This window comes from Mobula birostris, chromosome 24 (genome assembly GCF_030028105.1).
Source record: "Mobula birostris isolate sMobBir1 chromosome 24, sMobBir1.hap1, whole genome shotgun sequence".
Lineage (NCBI taxonomy): Eukaryota > Metazoa > Chordata > Chondrichthyes > Myliobatiformes > Myliobatidae > Mobula > Mobula birostris.
This window is the reverse complement of record NC_092393.1, coordinates 32,745,066-32,760,336: the sequence shown is the minus strand read 5'-3', so window position 1 is coordinate 32,760,336 and position 15,271 is coordinate 32,745,066. Positions and strand designations below refer to the sequence as shown.

Here is a 15,271-nt window from a genome sequence, read left to right as displayed (position 1 = left end):
ATGCAGAAGTCAGAATACAAATGGGATGTGGGCCTCCTGTCCCATGATCCTCTCATATCCCTTTTGCCAATCACCTGTCCAGCTCTTGGCTCCATCCCTCCCCCTCCTGTCTTCTCCTATCATTTTGGATCTCCCCTTCCCCCTCCCACTTTTAAATCTTTTACTAACTCTTCTTTCAGTAGTTCTGACGAAGGGTCTCAGCCTGAAACTTCGACTGTGCCTCTTTCTACAGATGCTGCCTGGTCTGCTGCGTTCACCAGCAACTTTGATGTGTGTTGCTTGAATTTCCAGCATCTGCAGAATTCCTCGTGTTTACGTTTTTATACTCAGTGTATAACATTTTTCCATTTTCTGACCATTATTACATCTGTGTTGAGTTTTAGGAGAGTGGGTATTTTTGATTGTGAGTAGCATATTTGCTACATTTAGTCAGTTACATTCTGTTGGCAACGAGTCGTGTTTTACATTTTCTGGTCAGTTATATTTCCCGATTGTGAAAATTGCTTTTGCTGTTTTTGGTCAGTGATGTTTGAAATGTGTGTTCTTTTGTATTTGCGGACGATGAGTAACATTTGCAATGGCGAGTAATGGTTTTGCAGTTCCTAGCCAGTGACATTTTCGACGGTGAGTAATATTTTCTACCGTACATCTTGGTCATTTTCAGTACGCAACAGCGATCTATTTTTTCGGAGCATTTTGCTATTTTTATATAGAGTCTCTTACGTCATCACGCTGGTTCCTACGTCACACTCGGGCCGCTGTGGGCGAGGTGCGCAGGCGCAGACAGCCAGCAGCCCGGTTGCCGTGGAGTCTTGGGGCCGGTGTTCACTGTGATCCCGGCGGCCGCGCTCTTGGCTCGGGATCGACGGCAATTTGGCCGGAGTAGCTTGGACACGCCAGGCCAGGCGAGGCGCCGGTAAGGTTGCGGGCAGTGGCGGGATGGTTGTTGGGAAGTAGAGAGGGAGCTTGGGCCTCGGTGTTGTTTACCATTCCATCCGCCTGCCCGAAAGTTTCGGACGGCCGCTGCCTGCCATTGTCGGCGGCGTAAGGGTGAGAGGGATACCGGTGCTAATGGCAACCAAGCGGCATGATGGGGTTAAGTTTGGAGGGTACACTGGCCGGATCATGAGTTGGATGAGGGAGGGAGAGAGGTCGGCAGCGGCAAGTTGCTTTTGAGTGAGCTTTCATGGAACTTGGAGTGGGCGTATTCAAAGGCTTGATTTCCTGGTACCGCATATCTTCCAATTCCCTGACAAGGAGAATAAGTAGTTCCTCCTTTCAAGGGCATCCTATTTCTAAACAATGTTGTTGATTTTGTTTTTGTTTTGAGCCCTTGTTGTTCGTTAACTAGATCTCTTCCTTCCCAGTAGGTGTTTTGATGCAAGGGAAACGATGGTACAGAAATATCAGTCGCCCGTCAGGGTTTACAAACATCCTTTTGAACTTGTTATGACAGTGAGTAGAAACATTTCAGTTTCATGTTTTTCTAGACCGACGGCAAATATAATTATGCCCACGCACGTTACATGGTAAATAATTGACACAATCGTGTGCTATTTAGGTCTGCGCTATTTTGGACGTAACTTAGTTTCCTGCACTAGATTAACAGTTTTTATTTTAGCTCCTTGTCAAAATATATGCACAAATAGTTTTGCTGTCTAACTCCAATACAGTACTTTGCTGAAAGTATGCCAGAAAATCAAGGAATTGTACTTAATAAAACGAAGGATTCTTTGGCTATGTTGATCTATATATTATAAAAATCCGTGGTCTCTGAAATGTAACGACTCTGGATGGAAGCTTAACCAAATTGTCTTTGTGTTACAGACATTTGATGGAATATAAGTACAACTTATTCATAATAACATTTCTGAGCCAGAAATATACATGCTTTCCTGATTTTTGAATTAAAATTCAAGTAAGCTTGCAAAAGTGATTCTTCAGGCAATTACATAATTCAATCTGTCTGGGCTGCAAGGAGCATTGAAATCTAATAAGGATTTTCATAGACAATGTCTTTTATCAAAGGCAGATGATATTTTTTAAGACCTAGTTTGCAGTTCAAAACCTACCCTTGTTAAAATTAGTATATTTGCTACAAAATATGTTCCAGTTTTAAAGTATGAAAGCTTAGGTTTGTACAGTGTTGATAACCTGAATTATTGGCAACTTTAAAGTAGAGAGTAAAGTAAGTATTTTGAGTGAATGTTGAAAAAGAGATTAATGAGTGAAGTAAGCTGCTTTCTTGAAGGATTTTGTCTCAAATGCTAGAATTCAACATTTTAATAGTATTTTGTGAGCAAAATATCTTAGATGTCCATATTCATTTGGATCTTATCTACTATGTGGTGATTAAAACAAAATATACAATGATTAAATCACTTTCTTTCAGATAACTATGGAATTATGTCAGTAGCCTTTATAGAAACTTTGTTGTATGTTGATACAAAGAGATGGCTATTATTTCAACTTAGTTTAGTTGGGATTTAAACTGGTGAAAAGAATCTGCAAGGAAACCAATGATTTGACAGTTTTCCCTTAATATAGTGTAGTGATTAGAGTGTTATTTTTTCCAGTGTTCTAATTCTGCCTGCCTGGTGTAACAGAATCCTGGTTCTTCACTGAATAACCGTTATGTTACGATGCAGCTGTCCTTGTGTCCCTTAGGAGAATATTCTTTCAGGTTGATGATTTTAGCTGGATTGTTCCAGATTCTGTTATTTATTTTAGTAGCTATTTTTGCTGCACTGTCATACAGCAGTTGCACTTGGTTCAGTTTTTATTATTTTATGATGTTAGGTGCACAGCCTATTTCGTAGAATTTCAGATTTTACATTAAAAAGATGTATGTATTTGCAGGTTTCTATTTAAATAGATTTGTACAGAACATTGCTTAATTTTGTGTTACACGAATTTTTTTTACATTAAGTCTCTTTCTCTTGGTAGAATAGTCTTGTGTCAAGAGCACAATGCAAGTTGGCAAAAATTGTGTACTCTGTTTCTCATCACATTATGATTGCAGTAGTGGATGTTATACTGATCTGAAAACGTAACAGAAAATTATGATATTTTTAATGGTAGTAATTAGGAAAGTCATCTGGTCCTCGGAGGAATTGGCTATGCAATGCCAATAACATATTGTTTTTCCACATTTAAATGGTTATGTACTTTTGTTAAATTATATATTTTCAAATGAGTAATGATCTGAAAATGTTTTAAAACGTGTTAATTTTCATCTCCAGTCTATGTAAGGGAGCATTTCATGACAGTGGGCACCAATATTTTGTTTGTTGTACATACTAATTTATTTAACTAAATACATGGGTTTAGATTTAATGGCATTTATGGGGGCTAACAGAATATGGATTCCCTTATTCCACTCTGTATCTTCATTTGTAAGTATCAGTCTAGTTGGGTCAATTCATTTGCCCAAGTTATCCACATTACTACGATAACTACATTTTTAAAGCTATATGCCTTGAGACATTCTGAGGTTGTTGCCTCATACAAATGCGGAAGTAAGAGAAATTTGTTCCCAGCAATCTCTATTGCACCTTGGGTGCCTTTTTTTTTAGAAAGGAGCCTTTTCTTGCAATCTCACAGACCTCCACCCTTCAAAATTTTAAGCAGCACTTGCAAAAGGAATGCTTTCATTTTTCAGGGATGTGACAGTTATTTGCACCTAGCTGTGTTCTCATTTTAGTTAAACTGGATGGTTAGAGGAAGGGGATCATACTTCCAGTATTTAATTGAGTTCAAGGCTGAATTTCTCTCAGGGGTTCATCTGTGACTTAGAAATCCGCTCTCTAAGAGTTATAGCAGGATGTAAACCACAAGCCATGCTATCTTTACTGACGTGCAGTTTAGACTGTAATCTCATTGTCATATAAGCATTAAAATAAACTCATTAAATTTGAGCATGAGCTGTTTTAAAAATAGAAGTTTAACATTTATGCCTTTTTGTATTTTATGTACCTTAATAAGAATGCATTAATGCCCATTATTTATCAACAATAACCAAAGAGCACACAATGGAGAGAAGTAGAATAGGTTATCTTTGTGTATGTTTTTTATATGTTCAGTCTGAATAGGAAGATGGCATTCTTAATGTCTGCATGTCTCAGGAAATTAAAGTCTAAATACTTTTGAAATGTAGTTGTAATGGGCAGCTTGGATTTCTTGAATATCATGGCTATGCAGGGTATGTGAGTGATGCTTGATGTTGAAATGTCTGTTTTTGAGGAAGAGATTCTGTGAAGATTAAGCGTGATTGTTGTAAAATCAAACTTATTTGTTAGTATGTCATGAACAATAACTTTTGATTAACTTGTATCACTTTTTATTCTGGTTTTTGATTTGTTAGTGTGTAACCCTGTACAGGCAGATGGAAGAGAGACTAATATAGTCAAGTATGTTGATTGTTGATTTTGTCGATGATGATAGAAACCTGTTCAGGAAAGCTTATAAAGTGGAAAAGCCATTGTATTAGGGCAGGTCCTCTCTCTCAACCTCAGAAGCCCTATTCCAGTTTTTATGAGTGATTGTCACAACTGGAGACCTCCTTGGTTGCAGTAGGCAGCCATGACATTTTCTGTGCCTTACCATGTCCTTCACTGTCCGCGGAGAGCTGCCTTCCTGGCCATTAGATCTCACTGACAATCTCATCTGTCCAGTCCACTGATGCTGACTTTGCATGCTAGGATAGGTATATCCCATAGTCAAGTATACTGAATATCTAAAGCTAATAACTGGAGATCATTGACAAGTGATTTGTAATAATGTATTTTAAGGTGTTTTATTTTACAGTAGTTCCTTGTGGCTAAAAGGTTATACCAGATTTAGATTGATGGTCCGCAGAAGTAATACTATGTATATTTGCAAAATTTATAAGATTAATTGAAGTCAGTACAGTAGTAGAATATTGGTTTGATTTAGAGCTACGCTTTACTGAATGGCAGTATTTTTAAACAAAGTACTATAATCTGGGGTCTATTTAATTATTAGCAGTATAATAGTGTTGGGGATTAATGCCTAACATGTTGATTTTGAAAGTGTGAAAGTTTTCTGCACCTGCAAATTATAGTCTGGCTAATCTTGAAAATTGAAAATTAACATTAAAACTTGCCAGTTACTTGCAGCAGACACATGGTTCTTGCTTTGGCATGACATTTTGTTCCACTCTCTGGTGCATTGGTTTCTATAGAGGTGTGGTTTATTGAATTAGAGTGCAAACCTGTCTGTGTATAGATGCCATTAGTATATCACTTAGCATCATAGTTGATGACAGTTATGGATCCCTGTGATTGCCAGATTAGCTAATTCATTGTAGTTCAGAAGTAGAATATTATACTATTTTTTTAATCACATCTTTATGAAAGTTCAAGATGTGATACAAAAGAATCAGTGAGGGTTCAGTAAGAAAAAATGGGGATAAAACAATGATAATATAAATTTATCAGCCAATGTTAATATTTCAACATTCATGGCATAATTGTATAAGGGACAGTTCATTTTCAGCAGAGGAGTTCAAGTGATTTTATGTGTCCATTTGGGTACAGGTATTACAACTTCATTTTTCTGAAGTAGTTCCAATAATCTTAACTATTTAAATAAAAGGGTGTTTGTGTGGCTGACTGGTTTAAAACATGTTCAGCAAAACCCATTTAGTTTTTCTAGCCCATTAACTAGTTATTTAAGTTGAATATTTTACTGTCTTCTGATCTGCATTTTTTTATCAGCAACTACATGAATGCATTGTCAGCTAATAAAAACAGCTGCACATTGTGTGACAACTGTTTATAAAGTTCAGTCACTTTCTGCTCTGTGGTAGGATTGCTGACTAAGCTTTATCCTTAAGCAGTTTTTGTTAGCTAAAAGGAATTTTTCTCAATATTGCACAAGGCAATTCAACTCCTACAGCTTAATGGCTCCATTTACAGTTGGCATGCAGTTTATAAATCTTAATCCTGTTAGTATCAAAAATGCACCAGTTAGAGCTATCTAGAGAGAGTTGGCAGTGTTTAGACAAAAAAGGCTGTGTTAATTGTATTGCAGTAACAATGCAGTGTTAAGGAACTTATGGAAATATTTTTAACTCATTACATTGAGAAGTCTTACAGTTTTGCTACATGCTTCTTATCTGAAGTTACAGCTTTCAGAATGGAGATTACAGATTGATAGCAAATGAATCTTATTTCAAAGTTCAAAGCAAAGTTGTGAAAAGTTATGTTGCCATATACTACCTTGACATTTGCTTTCTCAAAAGAAAGAAATATGTTAAAAATTTTACCAAAAACCATACATGACAAATGCCAATGTGCAGAAGAAGACAAACTGTGCAAATAAAAACAATACTGAGAGCATGAGTTGGAAAGAGTTCTTGAAAGTAAGTATTTAGGTGGAAGAATCAAAATAGTGGTGAATTAAACTATCCACAGCGGTTCAAGAGCCACATCATTGCTGGATAATAACCATTCTTGAGTCTGGAGGTGAGGCCTTGGGCTTCTGTACCTCTTGCATTCAGGTAGTAGTGAGAAGAGGGCAGACCTGGTTGGTGAGGGTCTTTGATTTATCTGCCTTTACGTGGTAGCTTTCCGTGATGGGGAGGGTTTTGCTTGTTTCTGGGCTGTTTTGACCACTTCCTATATGCGTTGTTTGTACCTTGGCATTGGGAATGTTATTTTGATATACTGTGTGTTTTAAATCTGCTAATTTGAATCTTGTGGTTACTTAACACCTCTTAGCTGTGTGTTTTGACAGAACCCCAAAGTGGATTGACTGAGAATAATACAGGCATTTGAGAAGAAATTATGAACCGATTTTAGTTGGGAAGTCCCTATTATAACAAATAGGATTATTTCCTCATTTAATTAAGAAGAATTTAGAAAAATAAGCTAATTTGTTTCCCCAAATAGAAACAAATTACAAATCTCCCCTGCCCCGAAACAATCCCTTTTTAGTTTTAATTTCATTTGAGTTGCGTACTCTGATGTGTTGTCTCATTCTCTAAATTTAAATACGTTAAAGGCCCTACAGTCGCCTTGTGTTAGTGGTTTGCTGCATCGCATCTGTTGCAAAACCATATTATGATGTAAAGGAAATCAGGTCAGGAAATACACAGTGCATTTTCTGAGCATAATACAAGCTGAATATGCAAAGTATTCTGGCACAGTTTCTATATGTCTGCTGTTTTTATATAAAGAAGGATAGGATTAAGCTATTCAGGTTAGATAACTAGTAATGAGTTCAGGTTTTACTTCACTTGCCACCAAATTCCATTGGCATATTTGAAAGATACTTTACTAAATCATTTAAATAGTTAAAGCATTCAGTGGAAGAGTTGTACTGGATAAAGAGCTGTGGACAAATTGGTTTCCTTGTAAAGAAAATTAGGCAGGATATAATTTGTAACTGATTTTCTATTGCCTCTTTGTGTACTGGCAGAGTTGACATCTTCAGAATTGCTTATCTAGTAATCTGGACACAATACATTAATGTTCTGTGGGGGCAGCAGTCTGGCACTGATGGAATTGTACTTACAAGATTTAATTTCTTTCTGTTTAATTCCTGAGTTAATTTTGTTTTACATCTTTATTTTTCCCTTGGTGTTAAGTGCCAAGTAATTTAATCTCAGTAAATGCTAGAATATGTGCTTCAGTGTTCGGTCTTTTTATCCTCTAATGTGGTGAACTGCCTGACCTTTAATGTATGTTTTCTCTTGTGATGTGACTTCTGTGAACAGCTCCTAACGGTGGGGAATTGAATCTGTTTGGAGAGAGAAAATTGTATTGCAGCTTGTGCAGCATTCCTCACAACTAAGGGATGTCAGTAGTTTGGGAATGGTCCGCTTTTCATATTAATCAACATACTCTCCTGCTATTTCTTTCCCTTTTCCCTCGCTGTGCCTTGCATCTGTATTCGTACTTTGCCATCTGACGGCAGTGCTGTTTGAAAGTGCAGTTCCCATGATGTGGAATTAAATTCAACTGTCATGTAATATTTGATGATCTTAATGTGCTCTAAAGCATTGCTGAGCTCCAAGATTTTCGGAAATAAAATTCACATCCAATTGGTAAAAGGAAAAGTGCTCCAACATACTGTAAATAATGACATTTAATGATCCTCTGCTTAAATTACAATGATGCACTTAGCTGAATAATTTCAGAAAAAAGCGGGTGAGGTAAATATGAGGTGAAGTGGGATAAGGTTAAACACCTGGGTTGTGCATGTAATATTTTTATATAACAGTTCTGCAACTCACTGCCTTCAATGTACCAAAAGACTTGATAGTTTACAAAATATTTACTATTTTTGCAATGTCAGCATTTTTTTGTCTACTCAAGCTGGTATTTAACTGATTTTTTTCATTACTTTGATATAAAACATTTGGATTCTGTTCCATATTTTGTGAATGAAGCTGTTTTTATGGACCTTGATTTTGAGGTAGGTTGGTGTATATCACAGGTTTTAAATCTTTGGACTGCATGTTGATGCTTAACAGACAGAAAATGCTCAGAATATCAAGTAGGTTAGGCTGTGGGAATAGAAACAAAGTTGACATTTCAGGTTGAAGACTGTCTGTACTTGGACCTGGAATGTTAGTTCTGGTTTGCTTACCACTGATTTAGTCTGACTTGCAAAGCATTTCCATCGATTTCTGTTTTTATTTTAAATTATAACCAGTTTTTTTTTATCACTGACTATGTGTTGTGAGTGAAGAGGGGCTAGAACAGTGGGCAAAGCACCTATCTTTGAGGTGTTCCTGTGTTGATTGTTAGCAAGGAGGAGACATTATTACCGAACCACACAGACTGGCACTGACTTTTAAGTCAAGCATTTGCAGTACTTTTTTATTTTCACTTAATCTTTATGCTACAGCTTTATATTGTGGATAATTATTGAGTAGTTTCAGAATATTGTTGTAGATTGGTAATACAACTGCTCCTAATTGGTGCAACACACATCAAAGTTGCTGGTGAACGCAGCAGGCCAGGCAGCATCTGTAGGAAGAGGTGCAGTCGACGTTTCAGGCCGAGACCCTTCGTCAGGACTAACTGAAGGGTCTCGGCCTGAAACGTCGACTGCACCTCTTCCTACAGATGCTGCCTGGCCTGCTGCGTTCACCAGCAACTTTGATGTGTGTTGCTTGAGTTTCCAGCATCTGCAGAATTTCTGTTGTTTGCTTCTAATTGGTAATTGCTTTATTATTGTCAAATGTACCGAGACACAATGAAAATCATTTGTTTGCATGCCATCTAAACAGTCATTTCATACATAAGTGCGTCAAGGGAGTACAAAAAGAAAGCAGTAGAATGCAGAGTAGAGTGTTGCATTTACAGAACAAGTGCAGTTCAGGTAATGAAGTGGTAGATTGAGAGATAAATAGTGTACCTTTATTGTGTAAGAGGTCCATTTAAGAATCTTATAACAGGGAATAGAATCTTTCCCTGAGCCTCTTGGTATGTATCATCGAAAATTTGTTATCTTCTGCCTGATGGAAGGCAGAAGAAGAGAGAATGATGGGGTTGGGAGGGGTTCTTAATTATGTAGACTGCTTTCCTTAGACAGAGGGAAGTGTTGATGGATTCGATGCAGCCTGGTTCGCAGGATAGACTGGGCTGCCTTCACAACTGTTTGCAATTCTTGAGTCTTGAGCAGAGCAGTTGCCATACCAACCTGTGATGTATGCAAATGCAATGCTTTCTATGTTGCATCTTTAAAAATAGTGAGGGTTGAATTTCCTCCTAATGGGGGGAGAGAGAGATGCTGGTGTGCTTTCTTGGCCATAGCATCCACGTGGTTGGACCATCAAAAGTCGTTGGCAACATTTACACCTAAGATCTTAAACTCTTAACTACTTACTTCACAGCACAATTGATTGAGATGGGTGTGTACCCTGCCCCGCTTCCTGAAGTCTTTAATGGTCAAAATTCCATAATAGTGCAGGTCGGTGGGACTCGATGAGAGTAAGAGTTCGGCATGGACTAGAAGGGCCGAGATGGCCTGTTTCCATGCTGTAATTGTTATATGGTTATATACAAGTCCTTACTAAACACATAGCTATCTTGAATATGTGGCTTGCAATGTATTTGAATTGAATTGTGTTAAGTCTTCTGGAACTGAAAATAATTGGATTGGCAGCTGTTAAGAATAAAACTTTAATAAAGCCTTAAGGCAGCAGTATAATATTAGCACTAGTTATTTTTGAAAGAGCTAGCTGTGTGTGCTATAAAACTTCATCACGGAGCACCTAAGGGAAAATGCAACGTTTCTTTGGGTTTAGCTGTGTCTCTTCTACTTTCAATAGAAATGTATATTTTTAAAATTGAGATGCCATATTTAGAACTAAAACTGCAGATACATCACAAAAGTGTGCTTTTCTTGAATACATGCTGCTAAATCTGATCAGGTTTTACTTGGAGACTTGCCAAAAAATTATTTTATTCACCCCTTAATTTATGCAAGGTGTTTAAATTGTTTAATCATGATGTTTAAATTGAAAACATTGTTTTGTAGCAGTTAATCTCTTAATTTCATTTAAATTATTAACTTCTAATAAAATAGAAGTGTTTCTGTTTTCATATCTATTATTGTTGGCCTCTGACATGCATAGTAGATGGGATTTCTGGGACCTAGAGCATGATGTTAGATGGGGTAGCCCCCACAGATCAAATAATTGGAGAAAAAGCAGCAGATGCTGGAACTCAAACAAAAACAGGCACACTCAAGTTGGGCAACATCCATGGAGAGAGAAGCAAAGTGAAAGGTTTCAATCAGGAACCAGTCATCGAAAATGTAAAAGTGGGAATACACGCTTTCTTTAAATTGCAGAAAGGAGTGCTGTGGAAGAAAAAAACAGGCAATATCAATGAAACCTTGCAGAGCCAAGTTGTCAAAGTAACCATAGTATTGGCGGTTATTCCCATTGTTCTTGTCTCTTCACAAATTAAAACATGTTTCTCAGAGTTGTAGTAGTCTGGCGGTCTTTTACCTTGCTGAGGCTCAGTGACAATTGTCTGACGCCTCCTCTTACTTGCCCTTAGAACAGGTTCCCACTAAGGAACGCTAGGCTATTGTCTCCCACAACGCCACTGTCTCTATTAACTCTAGGGATCTCTCATCCACTGCAACCAACCTCATAGTTCCTGCATTCCGCACCTCCCGTTTCTACCTCCTACCCAAGATCCACGAACCTGCCTGTTCAGGTTGTTTCTGCCCCACTGAACTCATATTTTCATACCTTGACTCAGTTTTATTCCCCACCTCCCTCCGGTTCCCTGGCTCAGAGCATCTTATTTTTCACTAAGGATATCCAGTCGCTATACACCTCCATCCCTCACCAGGAAGGCTTCGGAGCTCCTCGTTTCATTCTGGGCAGTAGACCCAACAAGTTCCCCATCTAACACCATTCTCCTCTGGCAGAATTTGTTCTCACTCTCAATAATTTCTCATTCATCTCCTCCCATTTTCTTGAAATAACAGATGTAGCCATGGGCACTCGCATAGGTCCCAGCTATGCCTGCCTTTTTGTTGGCTACGTGGAACAATCTATGTTTCAAACCTACACTGGTGTCACCCTTCAACTTTTCCTGTGCTACATCAACGACTGCACTGGTATTGCTTCCTGAACCCATGCGGAGCTCGTCGACTTCATCAACTTTGCCTCCAGCTTTCACCCTGCCCTCATATTTACCTGGACCATTTCCGACACCTCCCTCCCCTTTCTCGATCTCTTTATCTCTGTCTCTGGTGTCAGCTCGTCTACTGATGTTTATTATGCACCCACTAACTTTCACAGCTACCTCTTTCCATCCTGTTTGTAAAAATGTCATCCCCTTTTCTCAATTCCCCTGTCTCCGCCACATCTACTGTTAGGGTGAGGCTTTTTAATCCAGAATGAAGTGGATGTCCTTCTCCTTCAAAGAAAGGGGCTTCCCTTCCTCCACCATCAATGCTGCCCTCAACCGCATCTCTTCCATTTTGTGCACATCTGTGCTCACCCCATTCTCCTGCCACCCCACTAGCAATAGAGTTCCTCTTGTCCTCACCTACCACCCCACCAGCCTCCTCGTCCAGCACGTAATTCTCCGTAACTTCCACCATCTCCAAAGCGATCCCACCACTAAGCACATCTTTCCATTTTGGCTGCCTATATAATCTGGTATATTATTTGGCTGTGATTTTTGTACAGGTGATCCCTCTCCCCCCACCCATGGCTAGTCAGCTAACAGAAATTTGCCCTTGAGTAATTCCCACATCTCTACTCAAAAATTTAAGAGGAATAAAATATAAACATGACATTCTCCAGATGCTAGAAATCTAGAGTAATGCACACAAAATGGTGGAGGAACTCAGCAAGAACACCATCTAAGGAAAGAAATAAAGAGCTGATGTTTCAGATCAAGACCCTTAATCAGGAGTTATTGAATAAAATTCATTCTTACTGAATTTTAGGTGGATGAAAAATAAATAAACAATCTTTTTCAACTGAAAATTGCAATACAGACTGTTTTCCAATTCCTTCTTCCTTTTATAATGCAGGGGTTGCCTTTATGTGAAAGTGTAATCACTGTGGTATGGTGTGCTTGCCATTTCTCCTCTCCCACTGCTCCATGATAACATTTGTATAGATGGTATTATGATAATCAGAAAAGTATTTCTAATAATTGAGTGAAAGCAAAGTAGCAAATGCAATTGAAGTAATAATGAATGTTCAGATGCTTATAAAGTAAGGTTGTAGACTTAAAATGGAGAGGGGTGTTTTGTGAAACATTTATTGTATCCTTCCCCAAATTAAGTTGTTTGTAATTGTTATATATGTCCTCTTGGGGATATTGTGGTTGTCTCGTTCTGTGGCTTTGTCTTAGTTAACAAACCAGATCTACTTCTGATTGATTAAATAGCAAATCACATATTACGGTGTAGAAGGTAACCTTTCAGCATATTGTCCAAGCCAACTCTATGCAACATCAATCTAGCCAGTTTCACTCCTTTATCCTCCTGTAGTGTTTTTGCTTTGAAATATTTATCCCGTTTCTTTTGAAGGCATGATCGAATCTGCCTTCACTACTCTTTTGGTAAAGTATTTCACATTGAGATCAACTGCTGTCCTTGGCGGGGGTGGGGACAGGGTAAGTGATAGAAGTATGTTTTAGGGGAATATTTTCTCTATGTCAATTGATTCTTTTGTCATTTGCTTTTACATCATGCCCTCTGGTATTTCACCCATAGTTGTTGAATCAGCTTAATCTACTTTGAAAGAAACTTCATGATTTTTTTTTTAAAAGGTCTCCTATCAGGTCTTTTTCAGCCACTGTTAATCAAAGCAGATATATTATCATTGACAAGTTGTGGAATTTGTTGTTTTGTGGTATTAATACAGTGGAAGCCATAAAAAATTGTTATACATAACCAGTGCAAGAGATGACTAATGAGGTAGTGTGATGGTGGATGAGAAGAAGCTGTTCTTAAAGCATAGAGTATGGGTCTTCAGGTTCCTTTACTACCTAGAAACAATGAAAGATCATATCCTGGATGGTGAGGATCCTTGATGAAGGATGCCATTTGAGGGTTGTGTCCGTGATGAAACTGGCCGAGACTATAACCTGCTGTATCCTTTTTGATCCTGCATATACCAGGCTGTGATGCAACCAGTTTGAATATTCTGTGCCGTACATCTGTAGAAATTTGCAAGAATCTTTGGTGACATACTAAATCTCTTCAAGTTCTTAATGAAGTAGAGCTGCTGGTGTGGTTTCTTTGTGATTGCATCAATGTATTGGGCCCAAGATGGATCCTCAGATAGTGACGGCCAGGAGCTTGAAACTGCTCGCTCTTTCCAACATTGACTCCTCACTGAGGTTTCATGTGTATCTTCATGATTTCCCCTTCCTGAAGTCCACAATTGTTTCCCTAAAGTTACACATCCTCATACATTTTATTCATGTAAATCCTTCATTTTCCTAAGACAGTCTTATTTTTCCTGAATCATAATAATGCACAGAATTGCGCACGGTAACTCTGTTGCAGCCTAATTGCAACAGAAGGTGGCAGTTATTGTGAGTTCCTTGCTCATGTACTATATTCACAAAATACTAAAACCTAGAGTCTGGATTGTTTATAACTACCATCTTCACTTGTGGGCTACTTTAAATAATTCATATGCAAGTATACAGGTTCCTTGGAAATGCATGTTGTTTTCATTTGCGGTTGAGCACTCAAATTTTCATTGGCTATCCTTGCTTTCTTTTGCATACTGATCCCTTTGCTCTTTGAAGCCAAAGGTGAATTTGCATTTGCTTCTTCCTATAAAAAGTAGTAATTTTCAAATTTCTTTGTTAAATTTTCTCTTATTTCACTAGTCTCTTTTATCCTCCTCCTTGCAGTCCATTTTGCTTTCATATTTTGTGCTGTCTACGTGTTTGGAATTTCCATTTGATATCAGAAAACTTGTACAATTCTTGTTCTCTGCAGACATCCACAAAAACAGAAGAGTATCCCAAAGAACATGTGACAATAAACGTGTTAGAACCCCAAAGGCCCCCCACTCCTCCCCTCCCACACACGAGCAGCAGCAAAGCAATGACCCTACCCCACCCCCACTTACACTTCATCAAAAAAAGCATCAGCATCCTCCACCCACCAAGCAAGCAATGGCAAAGCACTCAAGAAAGACCACGATGTGCAGTACAACAAAAATTAATCATTCACCTGACAATTTGACATACCAAGGTGTTTCAGCTTCCCCTTCCCGATGTAGTACTGTAGTAGAATTGGTAGTGTTCTCATTTGTTCTGTATTTCACTTAACTGCATAAATTGTTACTCAGTTAAGTGATAGTTTGTCTTTTTTATACATTTTTAATTATTTCCATCAAACTTTGGCTTAATTGGGTCAAAAGTACTGATCCCAATTAACTGGAATCCACGGTATTCCAGTTCAACTGCATTTCCCCTCCCTACTCTCATGTCTCAAAGCATGATTTTCTTCTAAGAGAAATATTCTGCTTTTCCTTACTTAGTCCACATTTGCTCATGATCCCTCATCACCAAGGTTCAACTGACTAAGCCTTTAGCAACTGGTTTTATCCTTGCACCATTTGAATGCAGGTGTAACATTTGGAAGTTTTCAGTCCTCTTCCTACGTGCTTGTATGTACTGACATTTGGAAGAATATAGCTCTGCTATTTTTTTCACAGCAGACAAGGAGGCACCCCAGGTGATTTATCTGTTTTAAACTAATTATCCAGCTTCCTGTTCACCAGTTCTTAATC

The 15,271-nt window shown here is 38.2% G+C and overlaps 1 protein-coding gene across 2 annotated transcripts in view; it reads left to right on the top strand.

The window, feature by feature from the left end:
• Positions 1-757: 757 nt before the first annotated feature.
• LOC140187043 (SEC14-like protein 1) overlaps positions 758-15,271 on the top strand; it is a 60,533-nt gene continuing 46,019 nt past the window's right edge. The window contains exons 1-2 of one of the 2 annotated variants that reach the window (XM_072241932.1): positions 758-916; positions 1,371-1,455. In XM_072241932.1, coding sequence (XP_072098033.1) covers positions 1,393-1,455 — 63 coding nt within the window. In that variant the 5' untranslated portion in view covers positions 758-916; positions 1,371-1,392. Of the gene's footprint in view, positions 917-1,367; positions 1,456-15,271 lie in introns of both variants that reach the window. The other variant, XM_072241931.1, reaches the window with a different exon arrangement.